Source organism: Dermochelys coriacea, chromosome 6, assembly GCF_009764565.3.
Source record: "Dermochelys coriacea isolate rDerCor1 chromosome 6, rDerCor1.pri.v4, whole genome shotgun sequence".
Taxonomy (NCBI): Eukaryota; Metazoa; Chordata; order Testudines; family Dermochelyidae; genus Dermochelys; species Dermochelys coriacea.
The window spans coordinates 58,454,627-58,482,001 of record NC_050073.1 but is presented as its reverse complement, the minus strand read 5'-3'; the positions used below and the strand labels follow the sequence as shown (position 1 = coordinate 58,482,001).

The window sequence follows — 27,375 nt, the reverse complement described above, 5'->3', positions numbered from 1 at the left end:
CCCATATCTCAGGTCAATGTTCTAATCCTTGGGCTAAAAGTCTTAAGGCAGGGGACCTCTCCTCTTTGTCCAGCTGTTCTATGTGGAGTGAGGCAGGCACCTAATTCATTCCTGCAAGAAACACCTTAGGTAGCTAAGCTGCCTGACTTCAGGTGGCTGGTCCCTGTTCATGGATTGCTAAGCAGAGATAGTTGCCTCCCTGCAGCCCAAATTTAGGTGTGGAATACCTTGAGGGAGGTGGGGTTTTGCACACACCCCTGTCATCGGCATCTCCCATTAGCTAGCTTAGGTGGCACCATGTCTAGCATGCTGGCTTTGTGGATCATATTCTAAGGTGTCTATCTCTCCAATTCATTGTATAAGGACCCTAGGCATTTAACTCAGGTTTTGTGGATTGCAGCATATTCCTGTGATTTTCTAGGAGCCTAAAAGTTAAGTGCCATGACACTCAGTGTTGCAATGCTTATGTCCCTTTGTGGATCCCACCCTTATTCTCTCCACAATCAGCAATAATTTCCCTTACCCTTTGTCCTCTCCTCTGTCCATGTGCTCTTTCAATTTGTATTGATCTTGTAAACCCTGCTGGCAGCTGAGCAAGGCTTGTGAAGTCTGTGATACTCAGGCATCATTATCAATTATATCTTGTTATTCCTGGATATTTATATATATATATATATATAATTTCTATCTAAAGCATCTTGGAATCTGGTTCTTTGGGACAGAAGACACAATATAAATGTCAAGGTTATCAGAAGACCTGAAATGATCCATGTAATTTCCATTTTATTGCAGACCCTACACAAATTTTTCTAGGCTGTCAGGATTTTCCAGAGAAGAGCATCTGAAATTATTAGACATTTAGGGTAGGGTGTGGGTTTCTGTCTGAGAAAAAATTAAAAAGATGAGGGGCCAGACCATTTCTTTGGCCCTCCTGGGCAGAAAGGCTGAAACCCTAGCAGATCTGGCCTAGAGAGGTTCAATAAGCAGTTTCCGCACTTCCTTTTCCAAACTCACATAAAGGCATTGTTCAGATCAGGCCCTATACCTAGGGGGGGATCAGGATGGAGATATGGCTGCCCTCTGAGGTGCTATTCCCTCACCAGCTCCACAGGTATTCAGTGAAAATTTAATACCAGTCCTGCCATTAGAGTAGCTTTGAGCTAATGACCTAAGCATAGTGCTGAGAGACAAGTGCCCTGGGTTCAATTCCCACGGTGCCACGGACTTGCTGTGTGACCTTGGAGCATATCTCTGCTTATTTCACCAGCTTTGTAAAGCATTTTGGGGTATTAATTTGGCTGACAAGCTCTATATAAATACAAAGTATTATTATTTTTGTCACCATTAACCTACTCATAGTTCCCCTTCATAGTCTAAAACTCATTCTGCATCTCCAGAGGGTAGGATCAGGGTCAGTGACTACTGGATAGTTGCAGGATTGTGTGCTCCCATGATGTTCCCATAAAGGCAAGAGGCATTGAGGAGGCCTATGGCCTCCCCATGGATATCCCTGACCTAGGGGGGTTTGTAGGCCAAACCTCCTGCTAGTTGAGCAGGGGTACGCCATCCTTCTTCACACCCTCACTGACGCCATTAGAAGGTATCTATAGAGTTCAGATAGTCTCTAAGACTACGCAGTATGGAAAAAAAGAGAAAGAAGTGACAGATCAGAGGTATTGTGTAGACATTAAATAAAGGAAATTTGGAAGGCCAACCAGGCATTCCTGTTTATCCCATCCTGTAACACAACAACACATGGAGTGAAAACATAAATCTAAAAAAGGAAATTCTTATGAACAAGCCATATTATGCATTTAAGAGACTTGATACCACGAATAGTATTGGGGAAAACAGCTTAGAAAGATTTTAAAGGAATTTAGACATTCATATGAATGAAGGTAGCATCTTTAGCTGGTGGTAATAGTTACAAAGGCTCTCAAATCTTCATGGTTCAGGGCATTCACTGATCGCCAGCTGGGGATAGAAGTAAATCAAGCCAGATACTCGGCTAGTTTAATGTACTGTAGCTCCACTGAAATCACAGGGGCTATACTGATTTACACTGCTGAGGTTCTGGCCCATTAGCTCACCTGTGACATAATGTTGAATGGGTATATAAGTTACTAGGGACATTTCTCTTCCCTCTGATCCACTGGGTATTGGCTGCTGTCAGAGAAAGGACACTATTATAGCTGGACCATTGGTCTGTTCCAAGGAATGTCTATACTGTATCTGGGAGGTTTCAGAGTAGCAGCCGTGTTAGTCTGTATTCACAAAAAGAAAAGGAGGACTTGTGGCACTTTAGAGACTAACAAATTTATTTGAGCATAAGCTTTCGTGCATTCGATGAAATGAGCTGTAGCTCACGAAAGCTTATGCTCAAATAAATTTGTTAGTCTCTAAGGTGCCACAAGTCCTCCTTTTCTTTTTACTGTATCTGGGAGTGAGCCTCCCAGCCTGGGTCCATAGGCTTATGTTTGCAGGGTTCATGCTACTGCACTAAAAATTCCTATGTAGACATTGCTTTGACTTTGTGACTTGGGCTGCAGCTCAGGCTCTCAAGCCTACCTTCTCCACCCCCGAGACTCAAGAGCCTGAGCCACAACATCTACACAGTTATTTTTAGTCAGTGCTTAATTTGTAATGAAAGAGGTGCCAGGGCTCAAGCAATTAGGTCCTGGGTCTCAAGCAATTTTGTAAATTAAATAGCTGATGTGGCAAACTCACAGGAGCTGGGGCTAAGCCCTGGCACAAATTAAACACTGGTTTTAGTATGCTAATGCTAGCTCTGCTCATGTAAGTCTGTGGACTTGTGCTGGGAGAATTGCGCCCACATGCAGTGTAGACATACCCAGTGGCTGAAATACATCTGACAGGAACTCATCCTAACAAGCCACACTTTGGAGAAAAACCATTTAAATGCCCTAACCATCCTTTTTCTCTCTTTTTAGATCTGACAACCATCCCTCCTATTGAATCTCTTTGGAGCTATAACCCTTTGGTGCCCAGAATGTTATTGTCACCCTTGCTTGAGAAACCAGACCAGAATCCCATGCTCCTTGGGATGGGTGTCAAACAGGAGTGTCCAGGAAGAGCTGCTAAATGTGTTCCCCCTACACCAAGTATGATCCTTGTTGATGAAGCCTCCATTGCAGAAGAAGCCAATAAATCATTGCCCTCTCAGAACATGCTCAGGGTCATCCCTGACCCATTGAACTGGAAGCCCTCTGTAGAGAAAGATACGTGCTCTATTGTAATCTCTGACACTAGCTCAGGGTGCCCTGATTCCACACTACAGGACCCTGCAGTTGGGTCTGCAAATGTTCTTGAAGCCCTGGCTTTCCAGTCTTCCTTGGGGAGAAACCAGAGCTCTCTTAGCACCTCAGATCAGATGGCATCAGAACTGGGCAACTCCTCAGATGAGCTGAGTGCCAAGTTCCGCTCCCACAGGCTGGACTCCTCATCCTCAGGGGAAATGATTAGTACCCCTGATGGCTGTCTCCCAACTGCAGAGCCAACACTAGATTTGCCATCATTCATTACTTCAACACAGCCAAGCTTTCCAGGGAGGGAATGTGGACTAGGCAATAGTTTGACTCTCCCAAAAATCCGGACACCCAGCACCCCAAGAGATAGTATCCAGCTAGCAAAGAGACATTACAGCCAACCCCAGCCAGGTGCTGATCGCTTCCATCATGTAATGAGCACAGAGGTTGGCACCTTCCAGCCCATAACAACCTCAAAACTCTGCCCTGCACAAGTGGAGGAGACAGACATTGATGATGATGAGCTGCCAGAGAAGATGGAGACAGAAGGATGTCCAGTGGGGGAAAAGGCTGGGATGGGTGTGGAGACTGATCAGCATCCTGATTCAGGCAAAAATCAAGCTGGGAATTCTGAAGCTGGACCACTAGACCCAGGAAGCAAACCTCCCACTCCACCACTGCACAGGTTCCCATCCTGGGTAAGAAACACAGGTGACACTACAGATACTGTTCTGCTCAGCTTTCATCAGTACTTGGGTGCCTCTGTCAATAATGGTTGGGTTATTGGGTTGCCTAATGAAGGCTTATAGTGACCTGGGCAGTTTGGCTCCTGGCAACCTTAGTTACTTATGAAGGCAGCCAACTTTATCAAGCCAAATAGTTCCAGATAATGGAACATACTGTTCATGTTGGCAACTTTTCTTTTCTTTTCTTTTCTTTTCTTTTCTTTTCTTTTATTAAAAAAACAAAAGCAAAAGATTTCTGGAAAAAATTCCCACCAAATATTAATGTTGAGTGATCAAACTCAAAAGTCAAGAAATGGATATCTATAATTGAAGGTTCATCCTTAATTCTGTCCCCATGTGAAATTACAAGCCGGATAGGCGGGACGGGGAGAAATAGCATTGGGATTGACTGTTGTAGGAGACAGGATCAGAAGGATCTGTCACCACTAGAGAATGCTTCCCTCCAGAATCTGAAAAGGAACTCCATATTCCAGAGTCTCAACATTATTCTGCTATCAGCAGAAGTAAAGTGTGGCACTGGCAAAGCATGTGTGTCATCCCCCTCTAGTATCCAGCCCACATAGAAGATAACAGCGTACAAATATTAGTACCAGTTACTCCGTTAGTTTAGCTTAGTACCAGTTAGTTTAAGTGGCAGAGGTCTGTGTGGGGGATCTAAATGTTCCAACCCTGCTGAGGACCCATGTGGGTGTTTATTCACTTTGTTTTTTTAAAAACTCAGGAAACGACACACACAAACTACATTAAAAGAACATTTTTAAGGCTGGAAAGTCAAGCCCTCAAAAGTTAGGAAATGTCAGAATTAAGGTTGCCTGTGCAACCTTAATTTGGACCCCTTATGCATGTGCTTTATGATGTAGTCACTACGTCTATATCATGAGCGAGGGATGTAATTCCCAGCTTGTGTGCACAACTGGCACTAGCTCTCATTGAGCTACCATGAGGATGTGTACGTGAGCTGGTTATCATGACCCCAGCTTGTAGTACAGACATAGCCTTTAATTACATGATCCCACAATTTTTTTCACAGGACCCCTCCTTTATCAGTGCATAGGATGAACCTTCTCTAGGGATGAATCAGGGTTGTATAGTGAAGGAGGCTGTTGCCTGTAGGACTCCTGCCTGACTTGTTGCAGAATTTGGGAGGTGTGTGGTGAATGAGGCAGAGGACTGCAGGAAGAGAAAGGGCTGTCTCATGGTTAGGATTATTGAATGCTGCCTTGGAGAACTGGGTTCTGTCTCTGTCTCTGCCACAGAGTTCCTGTGTGATGCTAGTCGAGTCACTTTAAAAAGTGGTCCCCCTAAGGGCGCTGTGGAGTGTGGTCCCCCTAGGGGCGGGGCATGGAGGAACATTCAGGGGATGGAACTTGGGGTGGGGGGGCAGGCCAGCTCCACTCCAGCCCTCTGCCTCCAGCCCCACACCATCTTTGCCCTCATTCTCTGTCCACCCCCTGACCAGCACTGCCTCTAGCCCAAGCTCGTCTGCTTAGCCAACTGTGTGGGAATGCAGGGGGCATGCGGACATATTGCATTATTGGTAAGGGTGGGCGCCACAGGAAAAGTTTGGGCACCGCTGACTTAAACCTAACTTTTCACTGGTGGTCACTAATGGTGCATTCCTCATTTTCGGGTTGCCCAATTTGAGTTGGGTGCCTTGGGGTCTGATTTGCAAAAATACGCAGCACTAACAGCTGCAACTGAAGTCAATGGGAGCTGTGCTTGGAACATATAAAGTGCTATATAATGCTAAGCTCACTGAAAAATCAGATCCGAAGTCTCAAGCTGGACACCCAAAATTAATGGACACTTTTAACCTTAATCTCTCTGTGCCTCAGTTTCCCTCCTGTAAAATAGGGATAAAACCACCCACTCATCTCACAAGGGTGTTGTGAAGATAAATTAATTAATGTTTGTGAAACTCTCAGATACTGTAGTCATGAGTGCCATAGAATTTCCGTAAAGAATTTAATAACTGTCTTCAGGCCAGATTTGAACTGTGTGTATTAAATAAGGCATCGGGCCACCCAATGAACAATGAGGAGAAACCAAATTCTTGAATAGTTACTCATTCAATGAGTACCGTTCGTGCTGTGCACTGAATGAGGCAGGGCTCCTATGGAAAAAATAGTATGTGCTTATGTAATTAAAGAGTGTATTATAATGCATATGCATATGGTTAACCTGAATATTGGCATATCCTAAATTTTGAGTTCTTGATTTTCATGTAGTTTTTTATGTGTAATATTATATATTATTTGACAATGTTTAATTATACAGTGATAGCGTTTTTCAGGCATAAGCACGAGGATGCAGAATTAAGGATTATCTTCCAATCTTAACTCTGTGTTTGCCCACTTTTGATTGCTTGATTTCTCAAGCTTAACGTTGCATTAGTGTCAAATTTTTTCTCATGGAATTTGTGTCATTTGTGAAGCTCTTTGAAATCTTTAGAGAGGAAATGCCATATGTTATGGTAATTCAGACCAAGTCTTGTTCAAATATTTCCAGCCATTGCCTCCATTCCCTTGGCAAAGAATGGGAATTTTTCACAGATGTTCACTTTAGATCTTTTTTTTAGTACATTTTAATGCATTTTGCATAGCAATGAAACCAGCATTTCTAAATTATTATTTAAATTGATGATTGAGTATAGATGTAATCTCTGTAGCACTACCAGCAATTCAGCTGTGATTCAGGGGATGGGACTGGATATCACCACTACAGCTCCCTTCCAACCTCCATGCAGTGGGATGGATCAGTTTCTCCTTAGAGATTCTTTCTTTAATGGATGCGGCCGCCAGTCAGGACAAAAAGGGATGTGAGGCCATTAGATCTGAACAAATGAAATAGTTCAGTTGACTTACAATTTGATTTTTATGTTCTGATGCTGTTTCTGACCATCACCCTATGCAATGCTATTGTTCCAGGAGAGTCGGATCTATGCAGTAGCCAAGTCTGGCATGAGGCTGTCGGAGGTGGCCCTTGGGACTGACTCTCCCAGCCGGAGTAAGTTCGAGATAAGATCCATCCAGAGAGAGAGCTTAGGCTGAGGCTGTAGGACATTAGCCTCTGGCAGTTCATGTTTTCTCCTTTTCTTGCCTGTTTTCAAATTAGATCTCACCCTGGCTGTCAGCCAGGTTGAAGAAGATATCTGGGCCTAGATGGGTATGCCTACACTGCATTTCAGAGTGAGTCTCCCAGTCCAAGTCCATAGATTTGTGCTAATCAGGGTTTGATTTAGCACACTAAAAATAACTGTGTAGATGTTGTTCAAGCTCCCGAGCCTGCAGGAGGGCGTGAGAGCTGCAATGTCAAAACAATGTTTACACTGCTATGTTTAGCACGCTAGCATGAACCATGCTAGCATGAGTCTGTGGACCTGGACTGGGAGGCTTGCCCTCAGTTGCAGCACAGAAATATCCTGAAGGACCAATCCTTGATTTTTTTGGCCTCTATGTTAAGTAACTTCTAAAGGGGGACCAATTTAGCTCCTTCCGCACTTATGACAAGACACTTGTCTGTATACCCTACTGTTGCCTGCCTGTGATCTGCTCTCAGGCTGTGGTGACCCCACCATCACCTTCCACCTATTTCTGAGCTCCCACAACCTTTGGTGACCTACCAAAATGGCACAGGAAGCTAGGCATGGAACCTTCCAAAATGAAGATGAGGAGGGAATTAATTATTTGGCATGGCCCTCTGGCACTAACGTCCTTGGGCATAGTGCTCTGGCTGGCATCTCTGTGGTATGTGTGTGAACCTCGGTAAGTTGACCCTATGTAGCTACAGGGATTTAATAGATCTAAGGCTAGCCCTGGGCCCACAAAGTGAGGAGCAGTGGAATACCTTTCTTGTGTGCTCTGTTAGTAAGATGGCCAAACAGTCTCACCCTAGTTCAGTTAAGTCATGGCTGGTCATGCACTTCTCCAGCAGAATGCTAAAATCTGCTGGTTCTGCCTCTCACTATGTGGTTCACTGCGCCTGGGAGGAATGCAAGGGTGGGTGAGGCACAATGGAAGAGGAAGTGCAGTACCTCCGAGAACTTTCCAAAATTAGTAACTCCCACAACCTTTGCAAGATCAGTCTTCCAGGAAGACACTACCTCCTTCTCATTAGTTCATCTTGTTGAGGTTCCCCATTGCTACATTGTGCCATCACACCTACTTCCCTCCATTAAAACCTGCTGTTTTTTCACCAGTCTTTGTTCTCTCTCTAAATTTTCTAGTTTCACATTTTCCATCATATTCAGCTTCTGGGCCATTCACTTGCCTCATCTACAGAAATGTCACAGTTCCAGTCTACACCACGCTGAAGGGGGTAAGGGACTACTTCACCTTTTGTGTTAAGAAAAGAATGGTTTCAGAGTAGCAGCCATGTTAGTCTGTATTCGCAAAAAGAAAAGGAGTACTTGTGGCACCTTAGAGACTAACACATTTATTTGAGCATAAGCTTTCGTGAGCTACAGCTCACTTCATCGGATGCATCGGATGCTGTAGCTCACGAAAGCTTATGCTCAAATAAATGTGTTAGTCTCTGAGGTGCCACAAGTCCTCCTTTTCTTTTTAAGAAAAGAATGAGGAGAGTTGCTACCATCTTGAGAGTAGCAAGGGACAACACTGAGCAGACAAGAGGGCTTGAGAATGCCAGGGAGCCCTGCAGGCTGACAGGCTGCAGTGGAGTAGCAGATGCCACATACACACATGGTAGAAATAGATATATTTAAAACTATTTTATCTTTGCCAAACTTAGGGCAATATTGGCAACTTGCTAAATCCGTGAATACATCATCAAATTTGCATGAAGTGAAATGTACAAAGGTTCAGTCCACTGAAGCTACAGATCCCCATTCAGGGAGGATGGAACACTGGTATATGTTTGAGACCAGGCAGTTCTTGGGAAGATACAGGAAGATGGGTATGGTGGAGACTAGTGAGGTCTTGGAGGATGGAGTCTCGAGGGTGAATGAGAATGAAATAGATGATGGATCTTGGGAGCCCAAGGGGAAAGATTGGGTTTGTGGAGCCCTAGGAAGATAAAATCTGGGGAGACTCGGGGAATATGGGACCTGGAGGGGAAAATGGCCTGGAGAGTCCCTGGAGAATGAGGAATGAGAGTTGAAAACCTCAGCATGATGGTGAGTGGGGTGAGAGGGCCTGCGTAGCTTTGAAGAAATGAGACTGGCCTGTTCTGTCTGTGCTGTCTCTTTATGAATTGTAGTATGTGTCTGTATTGGAGCTCCTCCTTCCTCACATTTTGATCTTGAAGGCTTGTTTTCCAGAAAGCCACCCAGATCAGCAACGTTCCTTTCTTAGATGAGTCCTCAGGCTCTGATGATGACTGCAGCTCCCATGCCAGCTTCAGGACCTCCTATGGTGGATCTGAGATCAGAAAGAGCAGCATGCCAGGCAGCCCTCGTGCTGTGAAACGCGGTAAGGTGAACCCAGTAAGATGGGGAGAGCAGGCAGACTTGGGCTGCCAACCATTGCTCAGTAGAAACCAGTCTTTTAGAATAGTTCTTAGTCTATGGTGGAACTCTGACACCAAGACCAGTTTGGGGATCTCCCCATTTGATTGTTACAGCCAAATGATTATGACACATAGATCCTTGGAATCATGAGCTTTTTCACATTAGCTAAAAGAAGCACCTTTTTCTTTCCAGGCCATCTCTTCAGCATGTTAGTGTCAACTCATGTCAATCAACTTCTTGTTGGCTCCTGTTAGCTCTGTCAAATCTGGTAAATTCTGCATCAGAAGCCAAATGGCACTTAAAAAGGTGCACAATTCTTTCCTGCCTTTGGAGCACTAGATAAATTGCATCCTGGTCCGTATAAGTGAAGGTGAAAAACATGAGAATGAAAACTAACTTATGGATCCAATCTAACTTTCCAAAAAGCAGCACGGTCATTGCAAGTGGGAAACAATAAGCCTGAATTCTGTGTAAATTGTTTAAAATTGTCTCTTCTCATGCTATACATGGTTTAAAATGGTCTCTTCTTGTGCTGTACTTGCGAATGTGTCTGTGTGCCACTGGAATCTAGAGGCAGAAGGATTACGGAAAGTGAAGCTGCACTATTAGTAACAGATGATCAGGGTTCTCCTTTATCGGGGGTAGCCATGTTAGTCTGTATCCACAAAAACAACAAGGAGTCCAGTGGCAGCTTAAAGACTAACAGATTTATTTGGGCATAAACTTTCGTGGGTAAAAAAAACCCGACTTCTTCAGTGCAACTGAAGTGTTTTTTTACCCACAAAAGCTTATGCCCAAATAAATCTGTTAGTCTTTAAGGTGCCACCAGACTCCTTGTTGGTTCTCCTTTAGTTCAAGTGGGAGAGGCTTGTGGTTTGACAGCAGAGGTTCTTGAGCTCTATTAGTTAAAATTATCATGTATGGTTTGGGTAGTGAGTATCTTGCCTGTGTTTAGGCAGCCCTGAATTCATTACATTATAGAATTCCTTCCCATTCTCATGTTTACAGAAGAATGGGTTCATAGGCCTAGGTGGTGGGGTTTGGATGTCCAAGATTTGGAACAATATCTGATTGATTTGGTCACCTTGAGCCAAGTAGCTTTGGGGTTGAACTGGAGGCTTTTTTAGACAGCGCAGGCTCAGAGTGCAAGTTACAGATATCACACCGATCCTGAGCACATAAAATTCTCATTGTCCCTTAATTCCTGCAGGTGTCTCTATGTCCTCGCTGAGCTCAGAGAGTGATTATGCCATCCCCCCTGATGCCTACTCCCTGGATGGTGACTATTCAGAGCCAGAGCATAAGCTGCAGCGAACATCTTCCTATTCTACTGATGGCGGAGTCGGCAGTGTAAGTTTTATGCGCCCTCAGACATCAGTCTGGGATATGGACACAGCACTGACCCTGAAAGAGAAGTGGTAAAGCTACAGTATGAAGGATCTGCCATGCCAAATCAGACTGTTGATCCAGCTTGTCTCTGGCATCAGCCACTGCCTGATACTTCATAGGAACCCCCATAATGAACTTGGCCAACTGTGTAGTGCTGAGCACTGGGGATATAGTCCTTCCTGATCCCAGGGCCATCAGCATGAAGTTTGATTATCCATACCAGTTTTTGGCACATCCCACTCTTCTTTAGGGGATGGTTGTGACCTCACCCATTTGTATAGAAACAGAAAGTTCTTCATTTGGAAACATGGGAGACATTTTGATCTAGTGATTGGAGCAACATAGCAGGAGTCACCAGACCCAAGTTTTATTGCCAATTCGGCCACTGATTCATTGTGTGATATCAAGCAAGTTGCTTAACCACTCTGTGCCTCAGTTTCCTCCTCTATAAAATGGGGGTAAAGATAATTGCACACCTCTGTAAAGAGCTGTGATATTACCAAATGAAAAGCATTCCATAAATACCCAGTGTTACTTTATCATTGCTGGTATGGGCTTGATTCTGCAAGCACAGCTACAGCATGCTGCATCAACGAGAATGCTGCTGTGCAGCCACCACGTTACTCCTGCCTAACAGCAAGGTAAGGACAAAGGGTGAAGCACATAGCTCAGTGGCATGAGATATATTTTGTTTAAGATCCCATCTCCTCAGCTCAGCCACAAATTATAGACTTCATGCAAGGACCACTTAGTCCAACTCTATAGCCCGTGTGTTATTCAAGAGGCCAGACTAGATGATCATTGTGGTCCCTTGTGGCCTTAAAAAAATTAATGAATTTCTCATGTGAATCCATTATTTACCCATCCCTCCACCCAATTTTTTTTTTACTCTCTCATCCTTGAAAGTAAAGGAGTATACATGCAAGAGGCTTGAGACTTACTGCTGCCTAGAGCTTATCCTTATTTCATTTATGTTGAAGAGTGCTTAGCACGTTGTATGGGAAAATAATTTTCAGAGATTCAGGCAAGCTGTGAAAGCATGACCAGTCCTCCCTTCAGATACCTTCTTCACTGCCCCACACATCCACCATGATACTTACACATACATGAGCAGTAGCAGATTCTCAAAGTTATGCGGTGATGTGGGCCCTGACATCTGACAATCTGAGCTCAAGAGAAGATGCGGGATGCTGGAGACCTGGCAGTTGGCAGCCCTTCGTGTGGGCACTTCTCAGTTGCTTTCATCTTGGGCTCAGGATAATCCACCTATCCTTTATCCTCTAGGAGCCCATGGAGAAATCAGGCTATTTGCTGAAGATGGGAAGCCAGGTGAAGACATGGAAGAGACGTTGGTTTGTTCTGAGAAATGGACAAATCATGTACTACAAGTCTCCGGTGAGTGAGAAACAAACACACCAGTGTCAGACACAGGGGAAAGGCCGCTTGAAGTCTTGAGTTAGTTTCATTAACTGGTGAAAGGTGCCACACAGCTAGCCCTGGCAACTGAAATCCTCTGTTTATTCATATAACAGAGACCACATGGATAGCTGCAGTGCAGACTTGTCACCCACTACCCTGCCAATATGCCTCACCCCAGCTCTGGAGTATGACCCCAATGATGAGGGGAGTCTCCATTCAGTCATTGGTTTCTCTGTTCAGACATAGGGGCCGTGTGTAGTGGTGGTTTTTGTGAAATAACAACATATCCACTAGGACCTGGCTTGAGACTTGTTGACAGACAGCACACAGAACACTGAAAGCAAAAAAAAAAAAAAAAAGTGTTTATCCTCACATTGATCTTATTGTAATAAAAAAGCAAATGCAAAAATAAATGCTAGTGCAACATTAAGGGCATGCAGGTAGGCACTCAGATGTGAAGAAGTTAGAACTGACCACAGACTCTTAACTCTTTCTTCCCCTTGTATAAACATACAATTCAGTGTTAATTGCATGGTCACACACTGTTTCTCAAATAATACAATAGCATACAATTTTTTTCCACCTAGTGGTATGTGATCATTTAAGGAGTACAACAATATATACGCACAAGGGGCTGATTGTGTTTCCAGTTTAACTTTAATTTTCATATTTCCTAAGTTTTAAGTGCTTAACTGTGCAACATTAACATTTTCTTTCATACGCTTTCCTTGGAATGTAGACATTGCCAAATCAGCTAACAGGACCTACTAGTCCAGAATCCTAGCTACAAAAGTGGCCAACATGATCTGCGTCACAGGGTGGGGTGTGTGTGCGTGTGCGCAAGAAATTCTATTGTGGACAGTTATCCCCTCATAGGGGATATTTCTTCCTAAATTCTCATCAGTTTGTGGCTGGCTTATGACCTGAAACATGAGTGGGTTTTAACCTTTTTTTTTTTTAAATCCGATCTATTATCCATAAACCCTCATTCTTTTAAACATCTTACAAACTTTTGATCCCTTTGCTATTTAATGGCAGCAAGTTCCACAGATGAATTGGGTTAAAAAAAAAAAAGGTTTCCTTTTATCAGTTTTAAATTTGTTGTCATTCAAGTTAATGTAAAAAGAGATATTCAAAAGAAGTATAAACATGAGCACCCAATTTATCATCACCATATCATTCATTCTTTTATTTACATCTGTTCTCTAAACAGTGGCAGTCTTTTTATTTTCCCTCACACAGAAGCTTTCCTAGGCCCCTAATAATTTTTGTTACTCATCTCTGAGCCTTCCTCACATTTCTGGAGCTAGAGTGACCAGAATTAAATGCATAATTCCAGGTGAGGGTACACAATTGAACTCTGTAATGGCATTACAATACTTTCAGTGTTCTTTTCTAACGCATCTTTTTTTTTTCCTTTTGACATCAGCTACACATCGAGCAAATGTTCTCTCTTTTATCCACTATTTTGTGAAGCTGTTCAAAAGGGTAGGAAAATTGGGTCTCTCTTCCTTTACAGCAGCGATGCTAATTACTCTCTACCATATCACATTTTTCAAAGTGTTAATAATTCAGTTTTTTAAATACTGTTTCAACTTGGTACTCAAGTAAGTCTTATTCTCTTGTAGTTTCCAGACCTCTTGTAATTCCTAGTGCCTTTGTTATGAGAAATACAATATTTGCTACTCTCCAGTCCTCTGTCAAAGAACTTATTTTGATGAGAGATTGCATAACTTTATTAGCAGCTCATCCAGTTCATTCTTAAATTTCTTCAGAACTCCTGAATCAATCCCATCTGCACCTAACGACTTGTTGCTCTTAAATTTATCATTTTGTTCCAGCACCTCATCTTAAACACATCAAAAAAGTAGGTCTGAGGAACATCCTCTGAGAAAGGAAATACTTAGTTTCTCTGCAATATCCTTATTCTCCTTACATTTTCTCTTTACTCTCTGGTAGTCTATCAGACTCAACAGTTCCCTAACAGGCTTCTTGCTTCTATTTAAAAAAAAAAAGTCATTATTTGTTTCTATGTTTTTGGCTATTTCCTCTTCAATTCCCACTTTGCACTCCTAATTTCTATCTCACATTTTACCTACTATTATTTCATTTTCTTTTCTATAGACTTAACTTGGGCTGGGTTTCCATTTTCTGAAGGATACCCATTTGGCTCAAATAATATCTGCTAAAAAGGAAAAGGAAATTATCCAGTTTTATGACTAAGAAGCACCAGCCAGTCAAGGGTAACTGTTGCCTATCAATATTGCTACTGAAGTATGCACTTGTATACCAGTCAGCCAAAGGGCAATTAGTTTGTTAGTATTGCATGGATTTCCATACCTGTGAAAGAATGTACCCTTGAAAGTACACAGTATAAGAAATCCTAAAGATGGCATAAAGGTCAGCCCTGCAGACCACTCATTGATTCACTTTTGGTAATCCTCCTGGGGGCTTCCTAGTGGAAATGTCCCACAAAAGGAAATTAAGATTTAGTCTCTCATCAGGTAGTAGCAGATCTGCTACTTGTAGCTGCTCATTGGGGGAAAAAATAGTTCAACTCTGGTGGAATTATTCAAAAAAATATGGGAGTTGTTATGGAAAATTTAAATGCACCAATTACGTACCCGGCGAAACAGACAGAGGACAAAGAGATACTTAGATGTTTGGTTACCACTTATTCAATATTCAGACAAAGTATATTCACCTGCCAAAAAAACAAAACAAAAAAAAAATAACAAGCAAAAACCCAGCACACCTTTCCAATTTTTTTGAATATTAACATCTGATAGACTTACCTGGTCTGTTAAATGCATGTAATCAGAGTTTCACTCAAAAAAATAAGTCAACACAAAACACTAAAAGAACATGTCATGGATAGTGTGAAGATGCTCACTCTGTAACATGTTAACACCCTGTTAAAAAGAGAAATCTGATTGTTATTACTGTATAATATTTCTCTAAACAAAAGTTCGCTTTTGTAATGATTGTTATGTTGTGTCTGACATTTACAGATTTCTAAATTTGTTAAAACTTCCTAAACAGAGAAATAGTTTTAAATTATAAAAGCATCCTGCTCGTCTGTCTCTGCACGTTCCTGGCTAGCATAGTGTGGGGAATATCTCATATTGGTGGTGCCTGTGGTCATGGGTGTGCTGTACTTCCATCCCTGGGAGCTAAGTTCTCATTAGCCTGGTGGAGGAGGCACCTCTCAGTCTGTCCCTAGGGAGGCAGCCACATGTTGCCTAAGATGCATCCAGGCATAATGTCTCATACTCCATACTTCTAGCTGGCTGGTGAAGCTAATGCTGATCCTTTTGAGAATGTTGCCTTTCTCTCCACAGAGCGATGTTATCCGCAAGCCTCAGGGGCAGGTTGAGCTGAATTCTACTTGCCAGATCATTCGGGGTGAAGGGTCCCAGACATTTCAGGTGAGAATTGCCTTTTGACCTTGCACATAACCACATGCTCAAGGATGTAAACAGGGTAAGTGGGAGAGGAGTTACTTCAGTCTGGATGGTGTACTTGGTTATGACAGATGTGTACTGACTTTCCTGGCTTTTATTTGCCTTGTGTTTCAGCTTTGGGAGGCAGTCAGTTTTGTATAAAAATGAGCAAAGGTCCGAAATGCAACCTAAAGCTCAAACCCAGCTTTCTGATGTTTAAAGAAGTTCAGATAACTTTCCCCCTCTGCATTTCCCTCTGAACAGCCAGCACCTTCTTAAGAAAGGTTGAGCCTCTGTGAGAGAGACTGTTATTGTGTTGCTTCTGGCTCAACCAAAAGTAGGGGTACCAGGAATCTTCTTGGTGAGACCATTCTCATATGCTTTGAAGAAACATCTACAATTTTGGGTGCATCTCAAAACTGAGTCTCCAAACCATTTGAAATTGGCCCCTCACTAGCCCTACTTACTTGTCCTAGGGCAAAGCATCAATGCCAGGGGACTTCTTTGTAAAGGAGATGAGATATTGAAGCTTCCCTTGCATTCTGAGTAGCATACAGTGAGCTCCCTTCTGCCCTTCTCGCACTGAAGTTAACTGAGAGTTAATAGTAATATCTTGTATTCATGGATCAGCTTTCCTCTCAAAGGACCCCAAAGCACTTTGGAAGCTATTGAAGGCAGAGGGCAACAATTGGCTATAAATATGGATGTATAAATAAAGAGATAGACACTACTTTACCCACCCCTAAAATGCAACCACCTCTGTAGTGACATAGAGCAGCTACTTAATAGACCTAAGCAACATTGCAGAATAGGAGAGGAAATGAAGAAAAATATAGTATCCAGCAAAAACATGGGGGGAATTTACAGATGTAGCATGTAACTATCTGAGTTTGAATTTGGCCAAGGACATAGGGGTTAACTCCTCTACTCTTATAAAAGTACCATATGACCATACGACTCAACATCTGAAGGAACGATCACACGTGATCAAACTGTGACATTTCCCTGCCTCCTTTCCTTTCAGCTCATCACTGAAAAGAGGACCTACTTTCTGACTGCAGACTCTCCCAACATCCTGGAAGAATGGATCCGTGTTCTGCAGAGCGTTCTCAAGGTGCAGGTGACCAGCTCTGCTGCTGTCCCTCAGAATGATGCCAAACCCACTGTGAAAGGCTGGCTCACCAAGGTAAGGTGGCTCTACCCCAATCAGTCTCCCTCCACACCCAATCGCCTGACAAACAGCCCTCTGGGTTTATATACTGAGGGCCTGCAAGAAGTGTGTGTTTTAATTCTCCCTGGAAACTTGGGGGTTACAGAGAGGCAGAGGTGGATTCCTGAAGTTAAAAGGATCAGGGAAAGAGGATGTAATAATTATATACATTGAAGAATGGCATAGAACACCCTATCAGGACACATTGACCCTCTCCAATAGTACAGTGCAAGAACAATGCAAAATATAAGCAATTAAAGTAAATTCTTTTATAATGTCACATATAATTAACGTATGAAACTTGCTGTTGTAGGATATTATCAAGGAAATTGTCCAGTAAAGTTTCAAATGGATCGAACACTTATTCATATAAGAATTGCATTGGCAATTATGTTAGTCAGGATACACTTCCAGGCATTATGGATTCTCGTGCTTCAGGACAAAAAATGATCACTACTTGGGAGTCAGGAAATAATTTTTTATTCTCCCCATAGAACAGTGTTGCAGAAGATGCATTATGGGGCTCCTTCATGCTGCACTGGCCAATGTCCAAGTGAAGACTAAAGTCTGGCTGGTCTGTAGTTTGCTCCGGGCAGTGGCTCTCAACCTTTCCGGACTACCGTACCCCTTTCAGAAGTCTGATTTGTCTTGCATACCCTCAAGTTTCATCTCAAGTTAAAAACTATTTGCTTACAAACTCAGATATAAAAATACAAAGGGTCACAGCACATTATTACTGAAAAATTGTTTACTTTCTCATTTTTACCGTATAATTATAAAATAAATCAATTGAAATATAAATATTGTACTAACATTTCAGTGTATAGTATATAGATCAGAGGTGGGCAAACTACGGCCCGTGGACCACATCCAGCCCACAGGACCGTCCTGCATGGCCCTTGAGCTCCCAGCCGGGGAGGCCAGCCCCTGGCCCCTCCCCTGCTGTCCTTCTTCCCCCACAACCTCAGCGTGCCGCGCCACCAGCACTCTGGCCCACTGCTCCTGCTGTGCAGAGTGGGCGGCGTGGCTGGCTCCAACTGGGCAGCGGGGCTGCAAGCTCCCGCTGCTCTGAGCAGCATGGTAAGGGGGCGGGGAGGTTGGATAAGGGGTAGGAGGTCCTGGGGGCAGTCGGGACAGGGGGTGGTTGGATAGGCTTGGGAGTCCCGGAGGGGCTGTCTGGGGGCGGGGGTGTGGACAGGGGTTGGGACAGTCAGGTGACAGGGAGCAGGGGGGGGTGGATAGGGGGTGGAGTCCCAGGGTGCAGTCAGGGGCGGGAGTCCCAAGAGGGGCCGGTCAGGGGACAAGGAGTGGGGGTTTGGATGGATTGTGGGTTCTGATAGGGGCAGGAAGTGGGAGGATAGGGGGCAGGGGCCAGGCTGTTTGGGGAGGCACAGCCTTCCCTACCCGGCCCTCCATACAGTTTCGCAATGCCGATGTGGCCCTCCGGCCAAAAAGTTTTCCCAACCCTGATATAGAGCAATATAAACAAGTCATTGTCTGCATGAACTTTTAGTTTGTACTGACTTTGCTAGTGCTTTTTATTTAGCCTGTTGTAAAACTAGGCAAATATCTAGATGAGTTGATGTACCCCCTGGAAGCCCTCTGCATACCCCCGGGGGTACATGTACCCCTGGTTGAGAACCATAGGAGATAGATCACCAGACTACATAGGCCATTGATCTGTTCCTGTGTAGCAGGGGAAAGGTCACTAGACTAGATAGTCCATTGGTCTGCTTTGGTATGTTGAATTTTTTTCATTATTTAAACATTTTTATTCATGTATTTTTTATATTGCATTTCAAAACACAACAACAATAGGTCACTTTGGGTAAAATTTTCAAAAGGATCTCAGGATATGTGTACACTGCAAAGAAAAACCCGCAGCACCAAGTCTTGGAGCCCTAGGATTGCTAGCATTGCACTAGGATCCAGTTCCTAGGTTAAAATCTTTCATTCCTTTGTCCTTCCTGTAGGTGAAGCATGGTCACTCTAAGTTGGTTTGGTGTGCACTGATTGGGAAAATCTTTTACTACTATCGAAATAATGAGGACAAGGTACTTGTGTTCCTTCTGCCATGTCTCATGTAGTTTATATCTTCCTTTACCTGCTGTCCCTTCTTACTCCAACAATCCCATCCTCTCCCTCACTTCAGCCCCAACTAGTACTTCCCACTCTGAAAAAATGTCTACACCTCCTACTATAAATACAATATATTAATAGTCTTTAAAAATACCAGAGACATAACTAACAAAGTGTATTCCTGCTGTCTCCCAGATCGCTCCACTTGTCTCTCTCTCACTTCCTTTGTCTTTGTGCCTGCGAGTCCTACCCCTGCTCAGGGAATGGCAAGCCCTTGTTCTGAGCTCAACTTCTCACAGCCCTCCACTAAGGCCTGCTGCAAGAGAGCTTCCCGGTGCATTCCACTCACGGAGGCCTCCCTACCCACGTGAGTCCTACCCCTGCCCCTGGGACTCACCCTCCAGCATCCACCCACATGTTTCAGGCTCAGATTCCCTTAATCAGGCTGGTTCTTCCCCTGGTTACTGGTTGTACAAGCTCTCTTGTAACTCAGTAGGGGCTCCACCCACCTCTGCCCAGACGTCATTAACAACATTCTTCACCTTTTGCTCTTCCCACAGGGTCTCTGTACAGCTATCCTCTGCTTCTCCTGGGGGCTCTCTTTTTCTCCTCAGGCAGTTCTCACCTGCCCTTCTCTGAATCTCAGCCTGCTATCAGGCAGTTTTCACCTGTGCTGCCCTTCCCCTACAGCCCAGATGCCTTCACTTAAACCCAATTAGAAGGCAGCTGATGAGTCCCATGTGCACTGGATCCTGCTCCTTAAAGGGTCCAGTCACCCAGTGATAAGGGCTCTAATTCCTGACTGGGATTCTAGTGCTAGTACAATAAAATAATAATAATGGGAACAGGATTGGGGTAGTTTACAAACAGGATAGTTTGTAATGTACTTTAGGCTCATGAAGGGGGAGAGGTGCTACAGAAATGCAAAATCATAGAATATCAGGGTTGGTAGGGACCTCAAGAGGTCATCTAGTCCAACCTCCTGCTCAAAGCAGGACCAATACCCAATTTTTGCCCCAGATCCCTAAATGGCCCCCTCAAGGATTGAACTCACCACACTAGGTTTAGCAGGCCAATGCTCAAACCACTGAGCTATCCTTCCCCCCTCAGGGATAAAAGTGATAGTATCAGCAAAATGATACTATCACTTTAAAACCAACTATTTGAACATAGAATTATAGTTTAGTTCTTGCATTTTCTAGCACTCCCAGAAATCTGACCAGGTTTCCTGGTTTCAGTTTCTTCTTTTTCTCCATCTTCTCTACACAGAGACAGCATACTTATCTTAGTTCATTTCCTTTTCCCAGTGCCCTCTGGGGCATTTGCACATACGCAAATCAAAGGTGGAGGAGGTGGACCGTTCCTGTGACTCAGATGAAGATTATGAAGCCACTGCAGGGGGTCTCCTCTCATCCCATTACACCCTGGTGATTCACCCGCAAGATCAGAGTCCCACCTACTTACTCATTGGTACCAAACATGAGAAGGTAGGAGCTGGTGTTTTTGGAGAGCAGGGATATGTGATGCTGGTAAACTTGGCACCAGTGAGTGGAAAATACAGATGATTAAACCAGTTTGGATAAAATAAGAACCAACTTAAAAGTTTTCCCAAACTCAGCCCCAACAGGCGGGTTGAGAATTTGAGTGTGGTTTAATGATTTTCTTTTCCCTTCTATTTATTTTTCATTTTTGCTGCCCTCTCTGCAGCTGAGGGCTCAGGATACCAAGATTTCCAAACCCACCAAAGTGTGTGTGTGTGTGTGTGTGTGTGTGTGTGAGAGAGAGAGAGAGAGAGAAACATATTTACCTTTAATGGTGACCCTTCGCTTTTGGCACCTTGATTGCGGGTCATCTATAAAGACGACAGTGAAATGTCCTGGGTTTCCAGCATCACCTGTTCTTTTCATGCTGTTCTCTCCTTTATCCCCAGGATACGTGGCTGTACCATCTGACAGTAGCAGCAGGCAGCAGCAGTGCCAAGGTGGGCACAGCATATGAACAGCTAATTGGAAAATTACTGGATGCAGAGGGAGACCCACGTAAGTAAAATCCCAAAATATCTTTCCATAGTGGGAAAGGGTGCGGAATAGTTATCTCTGTCACTGGTTTGAATACAGCCACAGAAGAGTAGAGGGAATGGCTCGATAGATCAGTAATGGGATAGGGTATCTTTCACCTCTAATTAGACAGTTGCACTTCAGCAAAGGACTCAGGCACTACAGTGAACCTACTCTGTCAATTAATTTATCAAAGGATATGCAGCTTCTCTTATATTGCAGATCAAACTATAGTAAATATTGAGCACAGAAAGTTGATCCAAATCTGGGATGTTCTTAATAAATAAGAACTTAAGAGACAAAAGTCTGAATCTCTGACTCCTTGGCACTGTTTGCCTTGAGTTTCACTTACCCATGTATCATGGTTGCATGCACATATACTGTTTCTCAAACACACACATACACACACACACACTTAGCTCCCCATGTATGTATATATGTGTGCATCCACACCGACATATCCCTGGATATACACTCATAGCCACATACATTCATTCCCACACACATGCATATACTGTCTCACACATACATACACATCTATTTACTCACTCATCTCTATGTAGACACATTCACACATACCACCTGCACACATTCTGAGGTATACATACCACGCGTAGTTGTGCCAACATGCATGCACACATATACTCTCACACCCCTGAATACGCACATACTCTCTCCTGCACACCCACATATAGACATACAACTGTCTCTGAGCTTTGATGAATGTGCCATAATAGCTTCCACTGATAAAGATCCCGATAGTGTGTGTCTGTTTTACAGAATCGGTCTCTCATGTGCATCAACAAATTGAGCTGCTTCCCACCACAGTCCAACCTGTGTGAAGCTCTCAGATGGCCTGGTGGCAAATTGCAGGGCTGCTCTCTGGAGCCATCTGGCATTACTTGCTGGCATTCATAGCTACTTGGCCAGTGTTAGTGTCATGGCTTCACTGGAGTCAATAGAGTGACGCCAAGGATTAAACTGGCCCAATATAATGCAGCTTGCCCTAATTGCTTGCTAGTTGGGCCAGGTTTTTTTTCTGCAGGGATCTGAGGAGGCTCTGCATGGGAGATTTGCTGGGAGATTCCGTCTCACCTTGTACCAAATTTACACTGCTACGTTTCTGATGTTGCATGTTTTTACTTCATCTGCCACCCAGAATCTCCTTTGTGGAAACACCCCATGCTGTGCTACAGTAAGGATGGACTGCACACCTCCCTCACTACTCTGCCATCAGAGGCGCTGCAGACAGAAGCCCTCAAGCTCTTCAAGGTATTGAAAGAACCAGAATAAAAGATTTCAGACGTTCTACTCAATTATCTTAAGGAAGGGATAAGCTCTGTGCAATACATTTACTGTGGCTTTGTTTGCCCCTACTGTTGGCACAGATGGGGCTAATGTGTCAACTGTAATACAAAAAGGCCAATCTGTCTACCAGGTGTATTTTATTCTATGCAGAGAACCACTTGGGCCCTCGCTTTTGGGGTGGGGAGCAGGGGAGCAGGTATCTCAGAGCCAGCTTCTGAATTGCAGGACTTGTCTATCTTCTTCTCCAATAGCAGCACTGGAAAGAGAGGAAACAACTTATTGTCAGACTCCCTAGTGCCTTCCAGCCATGGTACCTAGGGTAGGCAACTCATCACCTGATTTTCACATCTCTCCCTCCGCTTTGGGCCCTGAAAACATTAATGCCAACGTTAAGGCCTGGTCTACACTAGGAAATTAGGTCGGTATAACTACGTTGCTCAGGGGTGTGAAAAATCCACAGTTAAACCGGCCTAACCCCCAGTGTAGACAGGGCTAGGTCAACAGGAGAATTATCCTGTTGACATAGCTACCCTCTCAAAGAGGTGGATTACCAGAAACCTCCCGTCGGCATAAGTAGTGTCTACACTGAAGCACTACAGCGGCGCAGCTGCAGCATTTTAAGTGTAGACAAGCCCTAAAACTAGAAAGCAAGAATGGGATTAGAGGATTGCTGAGGGGAGCAGGTAGCAGTGGAGAGGGTTCTTAAAACCAACTGCATTCAATGATACGAGAGATACGACAGAAAGTTGTGTTTGGGGGTTAGTGCAGTGGACTGACTCAGGACTAATGGATTCTAATCATGGCTAAACTCACTCGCCCTGTGAGAGTGGGAAAGTTCCTTAACCTCTGTGCCTCTGTTTTCCCTTCCACAAAATGGGATAATAGATTTTTATAAAAGAATCCTACAGTATGGTACAGGAATAGTCTGAAACTCTGCATCTTACACTAGTCTCACTTGTAGTGTTTGCGGTCATTACTGTTGACTGTTGCAGTATTTTATCAATTATAAAGGCACCTTCTCTGAGTAAAAACAACAAGGAATCCAGTGGCACCTTAAAGACTAACAAATTTATTTGGGCATAAGCTTTCATGGGTAAAAATCCCACTTCTTATCTGAAGAAGTGGGTTTTTTACCCACATAAATCTGTTAGTCTTTAAGGTGCTACCGGACTCCTTGTTGTTTTTGTGGATACAGACAAACTACCCCCTGATACTTCTGAGTATTTTACCATAAATTTGTAGCACCCTTGGTTTGCCAAGCTATGAAGCCCAGTGGCAGATTTATTAGTGTGACCAAGATGCCTTTTATAATAATGGGTTAATCTCAACTCCCCTGTGTTTAGCATCATTCCTAGACCCCAATCACAACAGGGATGGAGCGGTAGTATAGTCTAATGGCTAGAACAGTGGGCTGGAAGTCAGGGATTCTGTTCCTGGCTTTTCTTGCTGTGTAATGTTGCATGATTGTAGCTTTCTGCACGTGCTACAAAGGATGGGCTACTTAAGGAGCAGTCTGTGTATGAAGCATATAGGGCAAGGGGAGAAAGTTTGTATGAGAGAAGCTTGGTCTAGTAGAGGTTAAAGCATAGGCTTGGAAGTCAGGAGATCTGGATTTTCTCCCTGTTTGTACCACTGACGTGCTGTGACACCTTGGAGAATTCATTTCCCCTCTGAGCCATACTGGAGCTGGAAGGTGCTGTGAGGGAAAAGTGAAGTATTATTATTACCGCACATGCTCATTTCCCTTTTTTGTAGTCCTGTCAGCTGTTCATCAATGTCCCTGTGGAGGCTCCATCTATTGATTACCATGTGTCACTTGCTCAGACAGTTTTGCAAGTCTGTCTGACACATACTGAGCTCCAGAATGAAATCTACTGCCAACTGGTTAAACAGACTAGCTGCCGGCAGCCCCAGAACCACTCAGTCATTCAGGTGAGCTTCTCTTGGTCACTTCCAGACTGCAAGCTTCCATATTTTGAATAATTAGCATTAGGTCTAGTCCCCATAAACGACTAGTCACCTTAAACATTTCAAGATTTGTGGGGGCAAAAATAATCTGAAATGTGATGAGCAAAGGAAAAAAAAGTACAGAGTAATGCAATTTACTTGCAAAAGCATGTTTAGGTTAAATGCTCAACTATTCACCAAAAGCACATTGCAAATACTGTTCAGTTGCAAAATTCAGTTTGTGTTGTGTTGAATAGTTACCTAAGTCACAGGGTATTGGTTCCATGTCTAATTGTGACTTAATCATGCTTTGTATCCTATTGGCTAATTATTACACTTGAATGTGCATTTTGAATTTTGTGATGTGCTTATTAAGTTAGCTGCCTGCATCCATTACAACTCAAAGACCCAGATCCCCGTAGGTATTTAGGTCCCTAGTTTCCGTTGATTTCAGTAGAAGTTGGGATCCTCAATATTTTTGTGGATCTGAGCCAAAGTGTCTATTGGATTCTTGATTGTAATATTCCCAGTTCAAATCATGTAGACAGCAAGAATGACCAGCAGGAGAAATTTATGAATAATTTGAAATAATGAGTAATTCTGAGAGTTTTGTGATCTGTTTGCAGACAATAAAAAATGCAAATTTACTGAATTAGAAGTTGGGAACTATTCTCACAGCTCTAGTTACAGTGGTCAAGATTTTGAAAAGTGACAACTGATTTGTGGTGCCTGAATTTTTGGGTGCCCAATTTGAGATGTCAAAGAGGCCTGATGTTCAGAAAGTGCTGAGCACCTGCCTCTGAAAATAAGGCCCCTTTAAAGCATCTCAAGTTGCACACCCAAAAAATGGAAGCACCCAAAAATCACCAGCACTCTTCAAATTCTTGGCCCGAGTGTCTTGCACATGGGTAACTGGCAACAAGAGCAGAGAGGAGTGATTATACCTTAGTTTGCTGATGGCCTGTTTCTCTTCACAGTGCTGGCAGCTCCTGGCTTTGTGTGCTCCTCTCTTTCTTCCTCAGCACCACTTCCTCTGGTATATCAAACAACACCTGCAGCGGCATGCAGACCCCAGGTAAATAGCATGCCATTTTTTTCTTTCACTGGCTATGTTGCCTCCATTCCCTTCTGCATCAACTATAGGATTGTAGTACAATAAGGCTAATTTATGACTGACCCATGCAAAGGTGAGTTGGGGATGGAGATGACATAAGAAGCCTTCTCCAAGGTGCCAGGCTGTCCTTGTTCAGAAGCCATCTTTCAGTCACTTTTGACCCACTTTTGGGAATGTTTCCTAGTCCATATGACTGTTTATACAAGACAGTGAGTATAAATGCTTCTGAAAGGTTAGCAGGGCTTGTGGGGGGACAGGAAAAGAGGTGGGGGGGGAGAGCGCAAATAAAAAAAAAAGTTAAGGGGGGTTCCTGGGTTAACAAAGCCAAACTGAATTCCAAAGAGATAAGAAAAAGTTATTTAAAACCAAACAGGACCTTCCACCACCTTCTCCCTACCCTTTTAACCTTTTAGTAGGAATTATGTTTCAGAATGGAAGGTTATGTTGCATAACACTCTAACCTCCCCCGCACTCCCCGCCACAAACACACCAACAAGAAAACATGCAAACGATGGAAACAAATAAGAGCTTCTTTAACAGCAATAAGCCATCCTGGGGTGTACGTTAGTTGTTTGTTAATAGATTTCTTGGGTAGTTTAAGGAACTTGGACTTCAGCCATTAGTCTCCCCATACTCTTGGGGCATGTATCAGTGGCCAGGTAATGCACACCCTGTTGTGGTTTATTGCTATATGAAGACTAAACGTGGGTAAACAGCTGTGTCATTTCAAACACAGGCTTAGATACAACCTTTGTCAAAAACTCAAATCAAAACTCTCCTGGGATTTGAAAGAGTCTGTATAATCTTTCTCGCTGATGTTCCATGGCCTGCTGGGGATATCAGCTGGGTGGCTTCTTCATGGAGCCGTGAGCTTGGGTGTGTACTTGGTGTGGTTCACCCCATCCCGAACACTTGCCCTTTTTGTGGAGTGAGAGAGACTCTGGAGCACTTCTATTTAGAGTGCGCCAGGTTGCAGCCCCTTTTCCGGCTCCTCCAGAACCTTCTCCTAAGGTTCTGTTTTGAATTTTTCCCCACGCTTCCTGATTTATTCACACCCTGACCATGGCCCCACAAAGATGCAGGACCTCCTCATCAAGCTCCTCCTGGCATTAGCTAAAGTGGCCATTTATGAAACCAGGAGGAGGATGCTGGGTGGAGAGGTGCTCTGCGACTCTGGGGTCTACTTCCGTTCCTCTCTTCAATCACATATCTGGGCAGAGTTCCTCTGGGCAGCGTCTGCTGGTTCCCTAGACACTTTTGAGGAACAGTGGGCGCTGTCCAGGGTTCTCTGCTTGGTGTCACCTTTCGGTTCCTTGATAATGGTCCTATGACCTCACTCCTGTCCCTGTTTTCTTCGTAGTTGTCCCCTGGAATTATTTGAGTCCCGGGTTCAGCTGCTCCCACCCTTCGACTGGGAGAGGGATCTTTAGACACGGGCGAACTTGTGCCCACCCGTTCCCAGATCTCAATAGGTGGAAGCAGAAAATTCTATAAATCTTAAGAGAACCTAGCATCTAGCCTTGTTTTGCAGACTGAAGAGGTTTGGATCTCAATCCTAACTCGTCTTTGTTTATCTGAATCAAATCTAATCTCCAACTCTGTAGAGGTGAATAAGGACACTTGCAAATACACACATTTTCACTTGAGCAAGATGCCAGGGAGAGAATCACTTGGGGGAGGAAATGGTAATGGACACAATAAGTGTATCCAAAGTATGTATTTATGTTGTCATGCTCTCACCCTGGGATTAGGAATGAAATAGGCAAGTATGCCATCTACTGTCAGAGATCTGTGGAGCGCACGTTGCACACTGGAGAACGGGAAGCCAAGCCTTCACGAATGGAGATTGTGTCCATTTTGCTACGGAATCCCTTCCACCATTCACTCCCCTTCAGCATTCCTGTGCACTTCATGAATGGAACCTACCAGG

At 43.7% G+C, this 27,375-nt stretch overlaps 1 protein-coding gene and 1 long non-coding RNA gene across 5 annotated transcripts in view; one reads left to right on the top strand and one right to left on the bottom strand.

Moving 5' to 3' along the window:
• PLEKHH1 (pleckstrin homology, MyTH4 and FERM domain containing H1) overlaps positions 1-27,375 on the top strand; it is an 86,593-nt gene that overhangs the window by 38,271 nt on the left and 20,947 nt on the right. For all 4 annotated transcript variants that reach the window (XM_038404331.2, XM_038404332.2, XM_043517409.1 and 1 more), the window contains exons 7-21: positions 2,952-3,964; positions 6,940-7,018; positions 8,238-8,329; positions 9,291-9,441; positions 10,690-10,829; positions 12,153-12,263; positions 15,629-15,715; positions 16,755-16,916; positions 18,914-18,994; positions 20,327-20,506; positions 20,950-21,058; positions 22,236-22,348; positions 24,140-24,316; positions 25,309-25,406; positions 27,197-27,374. In XM_038404331.2, coding sequence (XP_038260259.1) covers positions 2,952-3,964; positions 6,940-7,018; positions 8,238-8,329; positions 9,291-9,441; positions 10,690-10,829; positions 12,153-12,263; positions 15,629-15,715; positions 16,755-16,916; positions 18,914-18,994; positions 20,327-20,506; positions 20,950-21,058; positions 22,236-22,348; positions 24,140-24,316; positions 25,309-25,406; positions 27,197-27,374 — 2,771 coding nt within the window. The remainder of the gene's footprint in view (positions 1-2,951; positions 3,965-6,939; positions 7,019-8,237; positions 8,330-9,290; positions 9,442-10,689; positions 10,830-12,152; positions 12,264-15,628; positions 15,716-16,754; positions 16,917-18,913; positions 18,995-20,326; positions 20,507-20,949; positions 21,059-22,235; positions 22,349-24,139; positions 24,317-25,308; positions 25,407-27,196; position 27,375) is intronic.
• On the bottom strand, positions 22,623-27,319 carry LOC122460800. Its single transcript, XR_006282309.1, has 3 exons — positions 27,186-27,319; positions 25,276-25,383; positions 22,623-22,640 (listed from the first exon to the last, which is right to left on the bottom strand). It is a non-coding gene; the product is annotated as an uncharacterized LOC122460800 (long non-coding RNA).